At 42.1% G+C, this 16,537-nt stretch overlaps 2 protein-coding genes and 1 long non-coding RNA gene across 4 annotated transcripts; 2 read left to right on the top strand and 1 right to left on the bottom strand.

The window, feature by feature from the left end:
* The first annotated feature begins 367 nt into the window (after window positions 1-367).
* On the top strand, window positions 368-10,067 carry ltv1 (LTV1 ribosome biogenesis factor). 2 transcript variants are annotated; one of them, XM_083522814.1, is made up of 11 exons: window positions 368-627; window positions 1,724-1,855; window positions 1,948-2,148; window positions 3,200-3,287; window positions 3,930-4,065; window positions 4,161-4,398; window positions 5,872-5,999; window positions 7,574-7,710; window positions 8,391-8,443; window positions 8,647-8,844; window positions 9,702-10,067. In XM_083522814.1, the coding sequence occupies exons 1-11, from the start codon at window positions 625-627 to the stop codon at window positions 9,813-9,815; spliced, it is 1,428 nt and encodes a 475-aa protein (XP_083378940.1). In that variant the 5' UTR covers window positions 368-624; the 3' UTR covers window positions 9,816-10,067. The 2 variants fall into 2 exon arrangements, with proteins under 2 accessions (XP_083378940.1, XP_083378939.1); XM_083522813.1 differs by having other exon boundaries at window positions 380-627; window positions 8,644-8,844.
* A 594-nt stretch (window positions 10,068-10,661) lies between these two features.
* On the top strand, window positions 10,662-11,601 carry LOC310716072. Its single transcript, XR_014530477.1, has 2 exons — window positions 10,662-11,503; window positions 11,561-11,601. It is a non-coding gene; the product is annotated as an uncharacterized lncRNA (long non-coding RNA).
* On the bottom strand, window positions 11,121-15,728 carry LOC310716059 (uncharacterized protein). The gene is made up of 3 exons (XM_083522893.1): window positions 14,574-15,728; window positions 14,365-14,498; window positions 11,121-12,748 (listed from the first exon to the last, which is right to left on the bottom strand). Exons 2-3 carry the CDS (start codon window positions 14,407-14,409, stop codon window positions 12,338-12,340), a joined length of 456 nt encoding a protein of 151 aa, XP_083379019.1. The 5' UTR covers window positions 14,410-14,498; window positions 14,574-15,728; the 3' UTR covers window positions 11,121-12,337.
* Window positions 15,729-16,537: the final 809 nt, after the last annotated feature.

Below are 16,537 nucleotides of genomic sequence, written 5' to 3'. Positions count from 1 at the left end.
CTGTACAAAATCAACTAAATTGGTGTATTCGCAATTTGATAAAAACAAAAAAACGAGAGAATGCTTTTATGATGTGCACAAGTGACTCAATGACGTGGAGGTTGAATGGAGTGAGAATATTTCAGTTCTGATCTGAAAAACGCTCCAAAGCAACTGAGAAAAAACTGTAAGAAAAACTGTAATTGTTATGAACCTCTCACTCTTCACCGCTAGAGGTCGCCTTGCAACAGCTTTTGAACGTGACGCGTTATCGACTATACCATCAGTTAGATAGGTGACGTGTGTTGTTTTGAGTACATCCTCAAGCAATATATGACAGCATCCACAACTTAAAACGTCATCAAGTTATTTCTAATTTGCGTTTGATTACATATAATGCAGTTCAAACCTAAAGAAATGTTTGAAGCGCAGTTATATTGTTGTACTTCCCCTCCGTGTCGCCCTTTTGGTTGAGTCCAAAGATGGCCGTCGGAATCACATGTGCTACACTGCGGATCTGCTAAAGATTTGGACCAGGAGCAGGACTGCGTTTTTGTGGGTCTTTTTTGTTTTGTTTTTGGTTTGTTGTTGCTGGATTAAAGCTTGAAGGCGAAACTGAGTGCGGTTTAAACGAGTAAGGACACAATGGTGAGTAAAATGTGGAGGCTAGCAAGCTAACTAGTGTTCTAGACGCCACTGTAGATCCATGAGCTGTAATCAATCAAAAAATAAATGTATCAGTATAAAATCATTAATTTTGAAAGATTTAAAACAGTTTGTCTAGTGTTTTTATGATGATCAGATACAGAGACCCAGTGAGGTGTTTAACCTCTGCTTCATCTGCTGTTCTGTCAAAATCCTACACCATGTACTTGAATTCTCTTTTTATTAATATTATAACTTTCTGCATGTACATGTTTATACAATCAGCATGTCTACAGAAAGAGTGTATTATTATTCTGCAACATTTTGATCTCTTTAATGATCAGATTACACTCATATCTGTAGACATTTTTCCCCAGAACATTTTTGTGACCCAGTGGCAATTCTTTATATGTTAATGAATATTTAGGAGAAGAAAAATATACCCATTTTAACTGAAACAAAGATTAACACTCCAAATAAATAACAGTTAAATCCAAAATTAATACAAAAAAAGATACTTCAAATAAACTGTACGTAGTATCAGTAATTTGCCTCTAGAGGCCGCTCTCGTACTGTGTTACGCAACCCAGAAAAACTATCAGTATGGATTTTTCGTTCCAGCAATCAACTATCTGGTGCTGAATAGTTGGCAAAACCGATGAATCGGTCGAACTCTAGTCAGCACCCGGTGGTTAGAGAGCTCTGATTTAAGATTTGCAACTGTTTAAGGCCTTCACAAACCTTGAACCTCCTCCTTTTATCATAACAGAATTTGAGGACACTAGAAAAAAAGAGCTGTTTGCCCTCTTCCACATACATGAGCTCATAGCTGGTGTTCCTGTGATTGACAGGGAAATGAGTGTATGCTTCTTTCATGGCAAATTTCACTCTCTTAGCTCCTGACCACAGATGGTAGGGGGGATTGGAATTTTCTGCTTGATGGTGGAACTCCAAATTTCTGTTCTTCCCTTTGGGAGCCCTTTGTCCTTAGTGCTTGGACTCCTCTAATCACTGCTGGACTGGAGACATTTCAGATGTTCCAGATGAACTGGTTAAATAGATTTTATTCACTTTAATCTTGTTTATTTCTTTTCTAAAGCCTCACAGGAAGAAGAAATCGTTCATCAGCAAGAAGAATGCCGTGTCCTTTCATCTGGTGCACCGGAGTCAGAAAGACCCTCTGGCAGCCGACGAGAAAGCACCTCAGCACGTCCTCTTACCTGCCGCGAAGGTCACATAACGTTTGTGTTGTTTGGTCGGTGCTAAATGTTCTTGGTGGAAAAGGTTGCTCATGTTGGGGATGGTATGTGTTTGTGTTTGCAGCTGGAGGTGGAGAAAAGGAGGGAGGAGCAGAGGAAGTACGGCGTGTTTTTCGACGACGATTACGACTACTTGCAGCACCTCCGAGAGGCGCCTCAGCCTGCAGAGCTCATCTCCGCCTCCCGACTGCGCCCACGACCTCTGGGGTGTGAAGAGCAGGATGAGGAAAAGGAGGAGGCCATGGAAGAGGTCATCAATATTCCTGTAAGGCTCCTTTAGAGAGGTTGATAAAGCAACAAATGTTGAAATGTCAGAGTAAATCTGGAGATGTGGCCTCTATATTAGTCTCATTAAAGGAGGTGTTGTCTCTATATTAGTCTTATTAAAGGTGTCTTAATAAAGAGGTGTGGCCTCTGTGTGTCACTTTAAGTAAAGGAGGTGTGGCCTCTGTGTGTCACTTTAAGTAAAGGAGGTGTGGCCTCTGTGTGTCACTTTAAGTAAAGGAGGTGTGGCCTCTGTGTGTCACTTTAAGTAAAGGGGGTGTGGCCTCTGTGTGTCACTTTAAGTAAAGGAGGTGTGGCCTCTGTGTGTCACTTTAAGTAAAGGAGGTGTGGCCTCTGTGTGTCACTTTAAGTAAAGGAGGTGTGGCCTCTGTGTGTCACTTTAAGTAAAGGAGGTGTGGCCTCTGTGTGTCACTTTAAGTAAAGGATATAATAATCAGGCTCAGTAAAGGTGTGGCCTCTGTATTAGTCTTAGTAAAGGAGGTGTGGCCTGTGTGTGTCTCAGTGAAGGGTGTGGCCTCTATATAATCAGGCTCTGTAAAGGAGGTGTAGCCTCTATATTAGTCTCAGTAAAAGTGGCCTTTATGTAATTAGGCTCATTAAGGAAGTTGTGGCCGCTATATTATTCTTATTAAAGGAGGTGTGGCCTTTGTATGTCAATCTCATTAAAAGAGGCATGGCCTTTTTGTGTAAGGCTCGGTAAAAAGGCCGTGGCCTCTGTATATTAGTCTTAGTAAAGGAGGTGTGGTTGTTCAGTATCAGTCTAAGTGAAGGATACATGTTCTCTCTCTAGTTTTCGAGTGAAGGACGCATCTTCCGCCCATGAGCCTCAGTCCAGACTGACGTCGCATCATTTTACACCACACGTTTTAAAAATGCACATCGATCATCTACAGGATCAGTGATTATGTATAGAGACACGCATCATTATCAGTCCCAAACTTTTGTACAAAAGATCCAACATTTCTACGATCCTGCAGTAGCTTTAATCAACTCCGCGTTTCTCTTCAGTTCACTGTGCTTCTGTTCTGCAGGCGGCTTCCATCAGTCTCCCGTCGTCTGTGTTTGCCTCCGAGTTTGAGGAAGAAGTGGGTCTGTTGAACAAAGCAGCTCCGATATCAGGTGAGGAGATCAGAGTTCCAACGCAGTTCAGCGCCGAACCATTTTTACATATTATTATCTGATGAAGCATCTGTCAGGATATGCAAAATGAATCATCTATAAATATATATTATAAAGGGATGTGCATCTGTTACGAAGCAGTGCGATTCGATTTGATTCAACAAACTGCAATTTAACGCAATACGATGCTCTACAATTCAGTATGTTACAGATAGTTAGTTTTTATTTCTTCACTTCAGACAGATGACAAATCATCTGTTTTCTTCAGCGCCTTCTGACTTCTAACGCATGGACCCTTTCACACACAGGCTTTTGTAAAACCAGATGCATTTTTTCCTGTTCTGTGTGCTGGAAGTTACAGCTCTACCTCTGCCATGTTAATCTGTATTGTACGCAACTCTTAGGAAATCGATCAACTTATAAAATATTAGTCGCAAATTATCAGTAACTTTCTAAATTATTAAAACTGAAGCGCATCTACTGATTATTATATATCAATAAATCGTTTATTTTAACAAATATGTTAAAATGAAATGCCAACTTGTATCTAATGCACACATTTTATTCGCAGAATATATAAATATTCAGGTTGATTTATGAAACTTATCATAACTAAACCTCGTCCCCCTTCTCCCGTCTCAGGCCCGAGGTTGGACATGGACCCGGACATCGTGGCTGCTCTGGATGAAGACTTCGATTTCGACGACCCTGAGAACATCCTAGAGGACGACTTCATCATTAAAGCCAACGTGCTCACGTCCCGAGACGGCACCGCGGGGTGAGTGCCGCGTCCGCACGTGGCCTTGTTATAATCATTACACGTGTTCAACAAGGTTTCCCATCAACAACGTTTTCTCCCTTTAACCACCACAGTGATGATGATGGTGATGATGGTGAGTGGGAAGACACTGACGAAAGCGAGACCGAAGATGACGGAGACCGGAGCTACGACTCGGCAGGGGGCGTGTCCGACGAGGACGGCGACGCGGACAGGAGACAGTTCATGTTCATGGACTGCGAGACGAAGAGTCGGTTCACGGAATACTCGCTCACGTCGTCCGTGATGAGAAGGAACGAGCAGCTCACACTCCTCGACGACCGATTCGAGAAGGTTCGCTTTATTCATAGAGTCAAGTTTATTTCTATAGCACTTTTCACAACAGACATTGTCTCAAAGCAGCTTTACAGAAATCAACAGTTAAGGTGAATGATGTGTATTTATCCCTGATGAGCAGCCGTGACGACTGTGGGAGGAAAAAACTCCCTTAGATGTTATGAGGAAGAAACCTTGAGAGGAACCAGACTTAAAAGAGGAACCCATCCTCATTTGGGTGACATCAAGAGTGTGATTATAGTCTTTAAACACTACAGAACACTGGAGAGTGAGACCTAACATGAGTACTAGAGTATAAGATTATGAGTGATGATCTTTCTACAGTTTTATACAGTCATTGTGGTTATAAAACCAGGAGCTACTGAGCATAAAATAGCTCAACATTTGTGATCATCACAAATCCAACATCAGCTTCTCCATGCCAGAGCCTTTAAACACTTAAAGAGATCCAATATCCAAACTCTACATGAAGTGGTATCCAATTGGCACTGAAACGTCTCTAGATGGTTTGGGATGTTTGTGGGCATCTACTTCTTTAAAAGTCCACAATCTTCATAAGGTGGGAGGTGACTGGAGCTGGCCAAACCTCAGGGTGTCTCGGCATGGGGAGAGAAAAAGAAGCAGTGGAGAGGAATTAGCGTAGCTGCTGTTCATATTAACAGCACAAGTTGATAATGTGATGTGATCAGATGTTCTGGAGCACAAGGTTGTGATGTGATGTGTGTTATGTGTAGGCTTTGCTAAAAGATACGTTTTTAATCTACACTTAAACTGGGTGAGTGTGTCTGAGCCCCGAACACTGTCAGGAAGACTATTCCAGAGTTTAGGAGCTAATGTGAAAATGCTCTACCGCCTTTAGTGGACTTTGCTATTCTAGGAACTACTAGAAGCCCAGAGTTTTGAGATCTCAGGGAGCGTGACGGATTGTAGCGTGTTAGAAGACTGGAGAGAAACATGAGAGATAAACCATTTAGTGTTTTGTAAGTAAGAAGCAGTAGTTTGTAGTTAATTTGAAACTTAACAGGAAGCCAGTGTAGGGACGATAGGATTGGGGTTATATGATCGTATTTTCTTGACCTAGTAAGAACTCTTGCTGCTGCATTCTGAACTAACTGAAGCTTGTTTATTAATGATGCAGGACATCCACCTAGTAATGCATTACAGTAGTCTATTCTAGAGGTCATGAACGCATGGACGAGCTTCTCTGCATCAGATATAGACAACATGTTTCTTAGCTTAGAAATATTACTAAGGTGAAAGAAGCAGTTTTTGTAATATTGTTGATATGATTTTTAAAAGTTGGAGTCTAAAATAACTCCCAGGTCTTTTACTGTTGAATGAGTGGTTACAGAACAACCGTCTAAATGCACCAATAGAGGTGAAGGATGGAATATTTCAGTTTACTTCTGTACATACTGAAGACCCGTGGGGTGTGTGTGTGTGTGTGTGTGTGTGTGTGTGTGTGTGTAGTTCTACGAGCAGTTTGATGACGATGAAATTGGTGCTCTCGATAACGCAGAGCTGGAAGGATTCATTGAGCCGTCGAGTACAAGACTGGAGGAGATCATCACCGATTACTACAAACAGAAGGAGAAAGAGTGAGTGCTCTCTCTCTCTCTCTCGCTCTCTCTCTCTCGCTCTCTCTCTCTCTCTCGCTCTCTCTCTCTCTCTCTCTCTCTCTCTCTCTCTCGCTCTCTCTCGCTCTCTCTCTCTCTCTCTCTCTCTCTCTCTCTCTCTCTCTCCATCCATCTATCTATAATATATATACATACACACACACAGTGGTGTGAAAAAGTGTTTGCCCCTTACTGATTTCTTATTTTTTTTGCATGTTTTTCATACTTTCTTTCTCGTCATTTCGTTGGATCTCAGCATGATGTCTAGCTTTTGAGGATCTTTTGGTCTACTTCACTTTGTCAGGCAGGTCCTATTTAAGAGATTTATTGATTGTGAACAGGTGTGGCAGTAATTATGACTTGAGAAATTGAACTCGGTGTGATAAACAACAGTTTCAACAGGGGGGCAAACACTTTTTCACGCAGGGCCATGCAGATTTGGATTTTGTTTTCCCTCAATAATATAAACCTACATTTAAAAACTGCATGTTGTGTTCACTTGTCTTATCGTTTACTAATATTTAAATTAGTTTGATGACCTGAAACATTAAAGTGTGACAAACATGCAAACCAAATAAGAAATCAGGAAGGGGGCAAACACTTTTTCACACCACTGTATCTCTCTCTCTCTCTCTCTCTCTCGCTCTCTCTCTCTCTCTCTCTCTCTCTCTCTCTCTCTCTCTCTCTCTCTCTCTCTCTCTCTCTCTCTCTCTCTCTCTCACACACGTTCAATTTCTTTCTCGCTTTCAATCTGTTTCTCAATTATGTTCTCTCTTTCACGATCACATCTCTCTCTATCTGTTTTCAGTAAAAGGTTTTTAAAGACTCTGATAAAACAAACAAAAAAAAAGTTCAGAACAAAAGATTTGATCAGACTTTCCATTTGAAATGTTGTGTAAAGTGCAGTAAAATAATTGAAATGTCTTTTGTCATATTCCATGTTTATTGCGTGTGCTAATACACAGCAAACTCCCACTCCCACAAGTTCTCACAAACTCAAACTCCGATGTCTCTGGAGTCTGTAGCTTGAACTAAGACTTAAAACATGTTCCAGCATGAAGCACAAAGCCAGCTCCATGAACATGTGCTTTAGATGGGTCGGAGGATGCGGAAGATCTCCTGCTCTTGAGCTTTAACCCTATCGGGATGAATTTTTCATGCTGACTGCACCCCAGGTCTCCTCACCACACCCTAATCAGTACCTGACTTTACTAACACCCTTGTGTGAATGAAATCTCTCACAAATCTCCACAAAATCTAGTGGAACATCTTCCTAGAAGAGTGGAGCTTCTTATAACAGCAAATGTGGAAAGGGATGTTCAAAAAGAAGCACATGGTCAGGTGTCCACAAACTTTCGGACCTACAGTATAAAGGGTAGCAGCAATTTATTATTTTATTTTGTGAGGTAGAAACTGTGTGTGTGTGTGTGTGTGTGTGTGTGTGTGTGTGTGTGTGTGTGTGTGTGTGTGTGTGTGTGTGTGTGTGTGTGTGTGTGTGTGTGTGTGTGTGTGTGTGTGTGTGTGTGTGTGGAACCCCTGGTCTCCACTTGTGCCAGGACCCAGAACCCGGAGCAGCTCGGACCTCCTGCACTGCCCTCAGTGAAAGAGGACGAGGAGAACGAAGAGCAGGAAATGGAGACGCTGGTGATCGAGGAGCCACCTGAGGAGAAATGGGACTGCGAGACCATCATCAGTAAGTGACCAGAGCTGCACCAACACTAACAAGAAGCATGGAGGTCAGGGTGAGGAGGATCTAATAGAACATGAACTTCATGCCTGCCCTCAGACGTGTGATGATATATAGTTTGTACAAAAGTATTGGTACACCGGACCCTCACACCAACATATTCTAAATACTTTTCTTCGGTTCAGACAGAACAGCAAATCATCAGTTTACTTAAGTGTCTTCTGACATCTGTCTCCTTCCAGTCAGAGATGAGGTTAGGGTCGGGGCTCCGTTTGGGCAAGTCAGGCCTTTTCGCACAAAAACCTCTCCAGATAGAATTAAATGAAACGTGTGTAACAAGAAAATCCCGCTTTTTGGCCCCCAAAAGTTGTAGGGAGGTCGTATCTGAGTGGATCTGAAGGTCGTGAGTTCTAATCCCAGAACTTCAAGCTGCCACTTTAGAATGTTCGTTCGTTTTCATGGTTGTTGTCGTTATTTCTTTCGCGAGTACAAAGAATTCACAGGATCACGACTACAAACGAGACCATCACCCAACAGCCAATCAGATTTCTCCCTCGGATTGTAGCGCAGACGTAGAACGGATTTTATTTGTCAGCTACGTTTAGCGGTATGTGCGTTATTGATGTCGCGATGCAGGTCTTCAATTATTTATGAACGGTTATTAAATAAAGCCTCTGTTCTTCCAGGCACCTACTCGAACCTCTACAACCGCCCGAAGATGATCAAAGACCCACCTGAGGTAACGTTTTAGAACAATAAGCAGCAGGAAGCATTTATTTAGGGAGCACATAGGCATTGCAGTGTGTGTGTGTGTGTGTGTGTGTGTGTGTGTGTGTGTGTGTGTGTGTGTGTGTGTGTGTGTGTGTGTGTGTGTGTGTGTGTGTGTGTGTGTGTGTGTGTGTGTGTGTGTGTGTGTGTGTGTGTGTGTGTGTGTTACAGCAGAAGCAGATTCGCGTATCCAGTAAGACGGGGATTCCTCTGGACGTTCTGCCTCAGAAAGGTCTGACGGCCAGGCAGGTGGAGCGCATGGAGAGGATCAACGACTCGGACCTGCCACGAGCCTCCACCCAGCCGCGCTCTCGAGAGGAGAGCAAAGAGGATCGCAAACTCCGCAAACAAGCCATCAAAGAGGAGAGGAAGGTAAATGTCCCCCCCCGTCTGTGTGTCGTCTCTTCACTGGTGTCCTGTTAATCCTCGTCTGGAGCCGTGTGACCGGATGCAGGAGGTTCACACTCTGGTGGTGTGAGTGGGTGAGGGTCAGTAACATACAGTTCTGATCGCAGAGGTTTCGCGCCACCTGATCCTGTTTCCAGATTAATTCACGTGCTCTCGATATAAACCTGCAGCAAACCTCACACACACTGCAGCAAGGAGGAGAGAGGGAGCGATGGAGCGAGATGGAGTGATCTAGCAAAGTAAACTGATAGTGAGCAAATGATCGAGCGAGTGACAGCACGAGATTGTGATAGAACGAGAGATGGATCAAGATAGAAGAATAGCACGAGCGATAAAGCGATTTATAGAACGGGTGATGGACAGATCGAGTGATTGATGAGCAAGACAGATAGTGCAAGTTAATAAAGCGAATGATTGATGGATATCGCAAGTGATAGAGCAAAATAGATTAAGGGATTTAGAGATAGTGATTAGAAAGCGATAGATAGATAGATAGATAGATAGATAGATAGATAGATAGATAGATAGATAGATAGATAGATAGATAGATAGATCGATCGATCGATCAGCAGGGCTGATGGGTGTGTGTGCGTCAGTGTGCTGCTGCGTTGCTCTGTATTTTTTTCTGTCTCCTCCTGCACTAATTGAACCCACTTGTAGATGGCAGCACATCACTCATCTCAGCCTGCTGAATCCTGTTTAATCTCATACGCAGTGTAACTATTTTGCATTATCGTTACCGTAGCAACAACTCAATACCCGCCTGATGAATACACAGATTAGTGAGCCAGAAATCTGACTGTGTCGTTTATTCTCGGCAGGAGCGCCGGACGGAGAAGAAGGCCAATAAGGTGGCGTTCAAGGAGGAGAAAGAGAAGCAGGAGAAGCAGATGGTCAGCCTGAGGGCTAACGTTCAGGGCATGAAGCTTTCCTGATCTCCACCAGACGTCTTAAGGACTGTGCTCTTTCTGATTATAGACTGGATTTATTAGGTTTGTCGTCCTGAACTAATCGAAGTGTCCAATAATTGGATCCTCTGAGTTTCTCCTCCTTTTTCCAGTGGTAGCTTGTGATGGAACAACGTACGGCAAAATCTCGAGTGATGTACAGAGCGATTCAAGATTTGTCCAACCTTTACCCTTTATTGAGGTTTATTTTTTGATGTGTAAATAAAAGTATTTACAGCACTGTGTTATTCTGTCTCTGTAACCCAGAGCCCTAACATCTACATCTACCCCATGAAACCATACAGGAGGAGGAACCTCAGGTGAAAATATCAAGATGAAGGAAGGATGTTTACTTTTCTTTACAGTGAAATTCATTCATACCCTGGCCCCTGGAGCAAAGAGGGTTAAGGGCCTTGCTCAAGGGCCCCAAGAGTGTCGAAATTAACAGAATAAAGTTTGAAATATTTTGCGAATAAAGTCGTAGTGATATGAGATTAAGGTGGTAATATTTTGAGTAAAACTCAGAATTCATAATTTGTAAAAAATGGAGAATTTGGTTAATCAGACTTTAGCATTCAGCAATAAGATCATTCTTTATCAGAGTTATAATCAATAAACAGACGCTGCATCGCTTCTGTAGAAAAGATCAGCAGTCTACCGGATATCGACGGTTACATCTGTGTGCCTTTCAAAGAGGAGATGTTCCTCAAGAGACTGTGAGGATGTGATCAACGACATCAACCCTGAAGTAGTTTAAACACCGGCGTGATCCACGTTTTATTCACGTATTTTTCTACAACAAAAGAAAAAAATTAAAGTAAAGGCACCCTTTTTTTATTTTACTTTGATGATAACATAAACACAAAAACTTCATTTCTTCTTTTTTTATTACACAACATTACACACTGCTCTTCATGCCCACGTGCTCTGGGGGTCACGTTATAGCAGCCAGCGATTCGAAAACCTTGTCCCAGTGTTAATCCTGATCATAAAACCTCCTTATTTCTATTCCAAACTCCACACGCAGGCGATCAAAGTGCGTCTTTCAGCTCGTCGCGCACTTCTAGAGATTCGACTCTGAAAAGCAGAGCGTCCTGAGGCGAGGCTTTTACACTCATCGTTTACCAGGAATCCACAGAAACAAAGTACCTGTATGTTTCAGAGACCAGATACAGTAATATTCATTACAGCATGTTTAGCTGTTCATGTACAGATTCACTTTAGGGCATAGCAGCATTTACATTCATTTAACACAGCAGGAGGAAGTCATTCAAAGTTTCATCCAGAGCTTCATTCTGTTCAGAATAGTTTTTCAGTGTTTACTAAACGTCTTCACGGAGCAGGACTGCACATCTGCATCCAGTGTCTCCACTCACATTCACACTGTTCCATTTTACTTACAATGTAGTCGTCTGAGAGAGAGGGAGAGAGAGAGGATGGATGGATGGATGGATGGATGGATGGATGGATGGATGGATGGATGGATGGATGGATGTGGAAATATATTGGATGGATGGATGGATATGGACATATGTTGGATGGATAGAGATGGATGGATATGGAAATATGTTGGATGGATGGATGGATGGATGGATGGAAGGATGGATGGATATGAAAATATGTTGGATGGATGGATGGATGGATGGATGGATAGAGATGGATGGATATTGAAATATGTTGGATGGATGGATGGATGGATGGATGGATGGATGGATGGATGGATGGATGGATAGAGATAAATGGATATGGAAATATGTTGGATGGATGGATGGATGGATGGATGGATGGATAGAGATAAATGGATATGGAAATATGTTGGATGGATGGATAGAGATGGATGGATATGGAAATATGTTGGATGGATGGATGGATGGATGGATGGATAGAGATAAATGGATATGGAAATATGTTGGATGGATGGATAGAGATGGATGGATATGGAAATATGTTGGATGGATGGATGGATGGATGGATAGAGATAAATGGATATGGAAATATGTTGGATGGATGGATAGAGATGGATGGGTATGGAAATATGTTGGATGGATGGATAGAGATGGATGGGTATGGAAATATGTTGGATGGATGATTGGATATAAAAATACTGTATGTTTAGATAGATAGGGAATAGTTGTGTAATTGATGTAAGGATCCATGAGGTTTGTGTGTGTGTTTGTGCACGTGTGTGTGTGTGTGTATGCGTGTGTGTTGCTCCCTGATCGAGCCCGACGTTCAGCCGTACCCATCCGCTGTAGGTGTGTCAGATCAGCACCTGAATGCAGAACTGGAATGTGGAGACTCAGGTTCCTTCACAGAATAGTTTTGTTGTGGCTTTAGAGGAAACTGCTGTTTGCTCAGACACGATAGCAGTTTAAAGATACCTGATGGAGCTCTATGAGGCTCTAATCACATTATTTACATTCTCTCCCCCGTCCCACATCTCGCCTTTATCTCTCACACATCTCACAGCTTCAGATGCTGCATGAAGGTCCCAGATTAACTCTTTACAATCATCTGGTCTTAACGATGATATGCGGCCGGTCGTAACCTGAAGACAAGGTGCTGCCAGACCGATCAGCCTCGTCCCCGTCCTCATCATAGTCCCTGTCCAAGTACCCATCTTCGTCCAAATCCCCATCCTTGTTCCCGTCCTCGTCCCCGTCCCAAAACCCGTTCAGATCTTTCCCATAACCGTTTCCTTCCAGTTCGCTGCTTCCTGAGGATGTGTACAGGTTCTTGCTCTTGGTGTAGTTTATATTCACGTTGCTGCATGTGGACGTTTCCTGCAGGAGCGTGTTTTCCTCTGTGTCGCTGAGAACGTCCAGGGAAACCACGACCGCCGGCTCGATGCTCGGATTTTCATCCACAGGTTCCGGGGACGGCTTCAAAAGCCGAATCAGCGGCGTCGAATGTTTGTCCTTCTAGAACGGAAAAATAAAATAAAATGATGTGATCCATTAACAATGCAGCTTGACAAGTCTGCTATTGTCTTACACACACACACACACACACACACACTAAAGCGATCGCTAGTGAGATGGTACAAATGTTTAAAAAAAAAAAAACATCATCCTCTTCCTGGTTGTTCATTGTAACAATCAGATCTTTTCAAATTCTAATTTCCTGGTAAACTTCTACTTTGATCTCATTCCGGTTTTCTTCTTTTAACTCCTATTCAATTTTTTTGTTTTCTTCCCTTCTTTCTTATCCCTTTGAAAAAACACTGGACTGGTCTTCAGAGTCGTATCTCATCTGATCTTCAGAAAGCAGAGCATCTTTTAATAAGTGATTTATAAAAAGCTGTGGACTTTTACACATGTACTGAAACTCGACCTGCAGGAGCTCGAGGCCTCTGATACTGAAGATAAAACTATCACTGATACGAGGAAGAAGAAGCAGCGCTGATAAACTAATGAAGGATATTTTGTTGGATGTTTTGATTATTAGTTCATGTTCTATGGTGTGGATACGTGATCTACACTTTTATACACCCAGAGAGAGAGAGAGAGACAGAGAGATGGATGGATGGATGGATGGATGTGGAGAGAGAGAGAGAGAGAGAGATATGGAGGGATGAATGGATAGCTAGAAAGAGAGATATACAGAGAGATGGATGGATGGATGAATGAATAGATGGATGGGGAGGGAGAGAGAGAGAGATACAGAGGGATGAATTAATAGCTAGAGAGAGAGAGAGATATATACAGAGAGATGGATGAATATGGAGAGAGAGAGAGATACGGAGAGATGGATGGATAGCTAGAGAGAGAGATATATACAGAGAGATGGATGGATAGGGAGAGAGAGAGATATGGAGAGATGGATGGATAGCTAGAGAGTAAGAGATATACAGAGAGATGGATGGATAAGTAGTGAGAGAAAGATGGAGAGATGGATGGATAGCTAGAGAGAGAGAGAGAGAGAGAGATAGAGAGAGATACAGAGAGGGATAGAGAAAGAGATATGGAGAGATGGATGACTAGATAGAGAGAGAGAGAAAGAGATATGAAGAGATGTATGGCTATATAGAGAGAGAAAGAGATACGGAGAGATGGATGGCTAGAGAGAGATGGATGGATGGATGGATGGATGGATGGGGAGAGAGAGAGAGAGAGAGAGAGGGAGAGAGAGAGAGGGAGAGAGAGAGAGAGAGAGAGAGAGAGATAGATAGAAGGTCTTTTGGACCACACTGCCATTTTAATTGCCCTCTGGTGCAAAACACAATGAGGTGATTGTTGCTGACAGATAAATAGAGAAATTCCCTTCGATAAGGACGTTCACGCCGATGCTCTCCTCATCCTGGATGCTTATTTTGTATAATTTACTTCTCAAAAACACCTGAGGGTAAGTCCAGGTTTAGAAATGCCCGGTTTACACCACACCACTCTTGCCTTGCCACGAATTGGACTGCTGCAAAAAAAGGTGACATCTAACGTGTACATCTATCGAAGCCCCAGCATCTCAAACATCTACCATCTCTCGCTAATCAGATCATTTTTATATCCAATGTTTGGATCTCAGACTCCTGAGAACTTACCAAAATGTCTGGGAAAATCTTCTTGCCCTGTTTCTTGATGATCATCTCCACCAGAAGCACCACGATCAATGCCAAAGTGGCAAACACTGCAAGACCCACCAGCAATGGGATAAGAATCGTGGAGATAGGAGGACCTAAAAAAAAAAAGGCGTTGAGCGATGGAAATAAGTTAAAGAGGATTTGAATTTGGACTCGGACGCCGTTCGTACCGGGGTTAAGCGTGCCCTTGTAACAGTGAGGTCCGGATTTCCGTACACGAGTTTGTCTGATCCTTCCCAGAAGTGTGACGCAGTATTCCTTAAGCTTTTCTGGGAACTCCAGGCTGCTCTCGCACGTGTCCGACTCGGCAAAACAAAATAATCTTTCCGTTATCTGAAAGAAGATAGACAGAAAAATGTTGCTGACCAGCTCGCTTTTACTTGTGCTTTTTCCTCAGGAGGTCTCCTCTAAAGAAAACCCAGAAAGAACTCCATAATGCCTCAAAGAACCTTCTAGCAGACCCCTTTCAGTCGGATAATTAACCTTGAGAACCGTGAAGATGTGTGCTACAATAACTCAGGGCTACAAATGCTATGAAGTTTTGCATTTCCAAGTGTCCATCAGTGGACAGTTGAGAACCACAACTACGACGGAACGTTTGAGTCTGGTTCCTCTCAAAGTTTCTTCCTTGTGCTATCTCAGGGAGTTTTGCAGAGTCCTTGCCCCGGTCACCCCTGGCTCGCTCATTATCTCTGAATTTGATTAGAACTAAAATGAGCGGTTATTTTGTGGCACTGAGAACGGGTTCCGTTTTGAGCCTGATATCTCTTCAGGTTTATTCCGAATGAACTTTCAGGAAGTTTTTCCTTGTCTCCACCATCTCACTCATTAAGGTCAAACTAATCCCTAGGGGTGAATTTACAGTGTATTTATTCCTGTAAAGCTGCTTCAGGATAATTGTTAAAAGCCCACACAAGTACCCTCTAAACCCTGATAAGAGTCTGTCAGGTACCAGATTTGAATGTAGAACGTACCAAATACGGCAACACACGTTTACACTTTTAATACATACTTGCTAATGTGTGGGTTCTTCCAACCAGCGGTGGACAGTAATGAAGCAAATGTAGTAATGAACAGTAATGAAGCTTTTTATTTATGTGGATAAAAAAGGTAACTGGTGAAACACGTGGCGAGTCACCAATTAGGTTTGAGCGCACGCTTGTTCTGATTGGCGCTTCGTGTATCTACTGACCACCAACATACAGTTCAGCATCAGTTCAACAGCAAGCAGAACATTTACAGAGGGATAAATGATGAAGAAACTCCAGACTCGAACTCAAACACCCGTGGATTTACTTACACGACTTTATTGAAGTAGCTGAAAAGAAGGTTTTGGCCTCATGATCATTTTGTTGATCATTCAATGAATGTTTGAGTCATTCATTTCATTCTATTAATAGATCACTGTGCTGAGAGTCACATTTGAGTCTTTTCATATAAACTGAGTTGATTAAGTAAAGAGTCTTGTGATAAAAATGATAATAGCAACATTATGGTTATAATAAATAATAGTACTTCGGATACTTAAGTACATTTGAAGGCAAAAACCTTTGTACTTTTACTCAAGTTTAAAGGGACACTTTTACTTTTACTGGAGTCACATTTTACTCTATTGTTACTCAAATACAGGCTTCTAAAGCAGGAATAGAAACTTCCTGAATAACAAATTGGCAGCGTTCACTTTTAATAATAATAATACTAGTATTACAAGTAATATTCATATACGTGAAGAGACTGTTTAATCACGTGTTAACATTTCCTCACAATCATTATTAAAAATGATTGACCATGGTAGGAAACACGTTTAAAAATGCAGCCTTCTTTATTCCTGTTACTCAGTCTGAAAGTGAATCACATTTGTAAATTTTTGTATCTTTCCTGATAGTTTTGTACAAAATTAAATTTTTGTATTAACACTTTTGAGATATGTACCAGACTGTTTCTCCACAGTCGGCCCACAAACGTGACTTACGGTCGTAAAAAAAAAAAAAAAAACCCTCTTCCTCCCAATCAATGGAAAAAAAAAAATATTTCGCTTTTCCGCCGTTTTTCTTCAGTTTGGGTAAAAAAAAAAAAAATTTAAAATAAATCTAGCGCCCGCAATGAGTGAGTTTTCCTTGCGCACGATATTAAA

Source organism: Silurus aristotelis (assembly GCF_946808225.1).
Source record: "Silurus aristotelis genome assembly, chromosome: 20".
Taxonomy (NCBI): domain Eukaryota; kingdom Metazoa; phylum Chordata; class Actinopteri; order Siluriformes; family Siluridae; genus Silurus; species Silurus aristotelis.
Note: the sequence above shows the minus strand (reverse complement) of the source record. Positions and strands in the feature narration are given on the sequence as shown.

Bases quoted from the DNA above. Each gene is read 5' to 3' on its own strand.
- ltv1 (XM_083522813.1), top strand. The intron at 4,399-5,871 runs GTTCGCTTTATT...GTGTGTGTGTAG, and splicing joins TCGACGACCGATTCGAGAAG to TTCTACGAGCAGTTTGATGA. The intron at 6,000-7,573 runs GTGAGTGCTCTC...CACTTGTGCCAG, and splicing joins TACAAACAGAAGGAGAAAGA to GACCCAGAACCCGGAGCAGC.
- LOC310716059 (XM_083522893.1), bottom strand. From the start codon at position 14,409: ATGATCATCAAGAAACAGGGCAAGAAGATTTTCCCAGACATTTTG. The intron at 12,749-14,364 runs GTAAGTTCTCAG...TTTCCGTTCTAG, and splicing joins AGATTTTCCCAGACATTTTG to AAGGACAAACATTCGACGCC.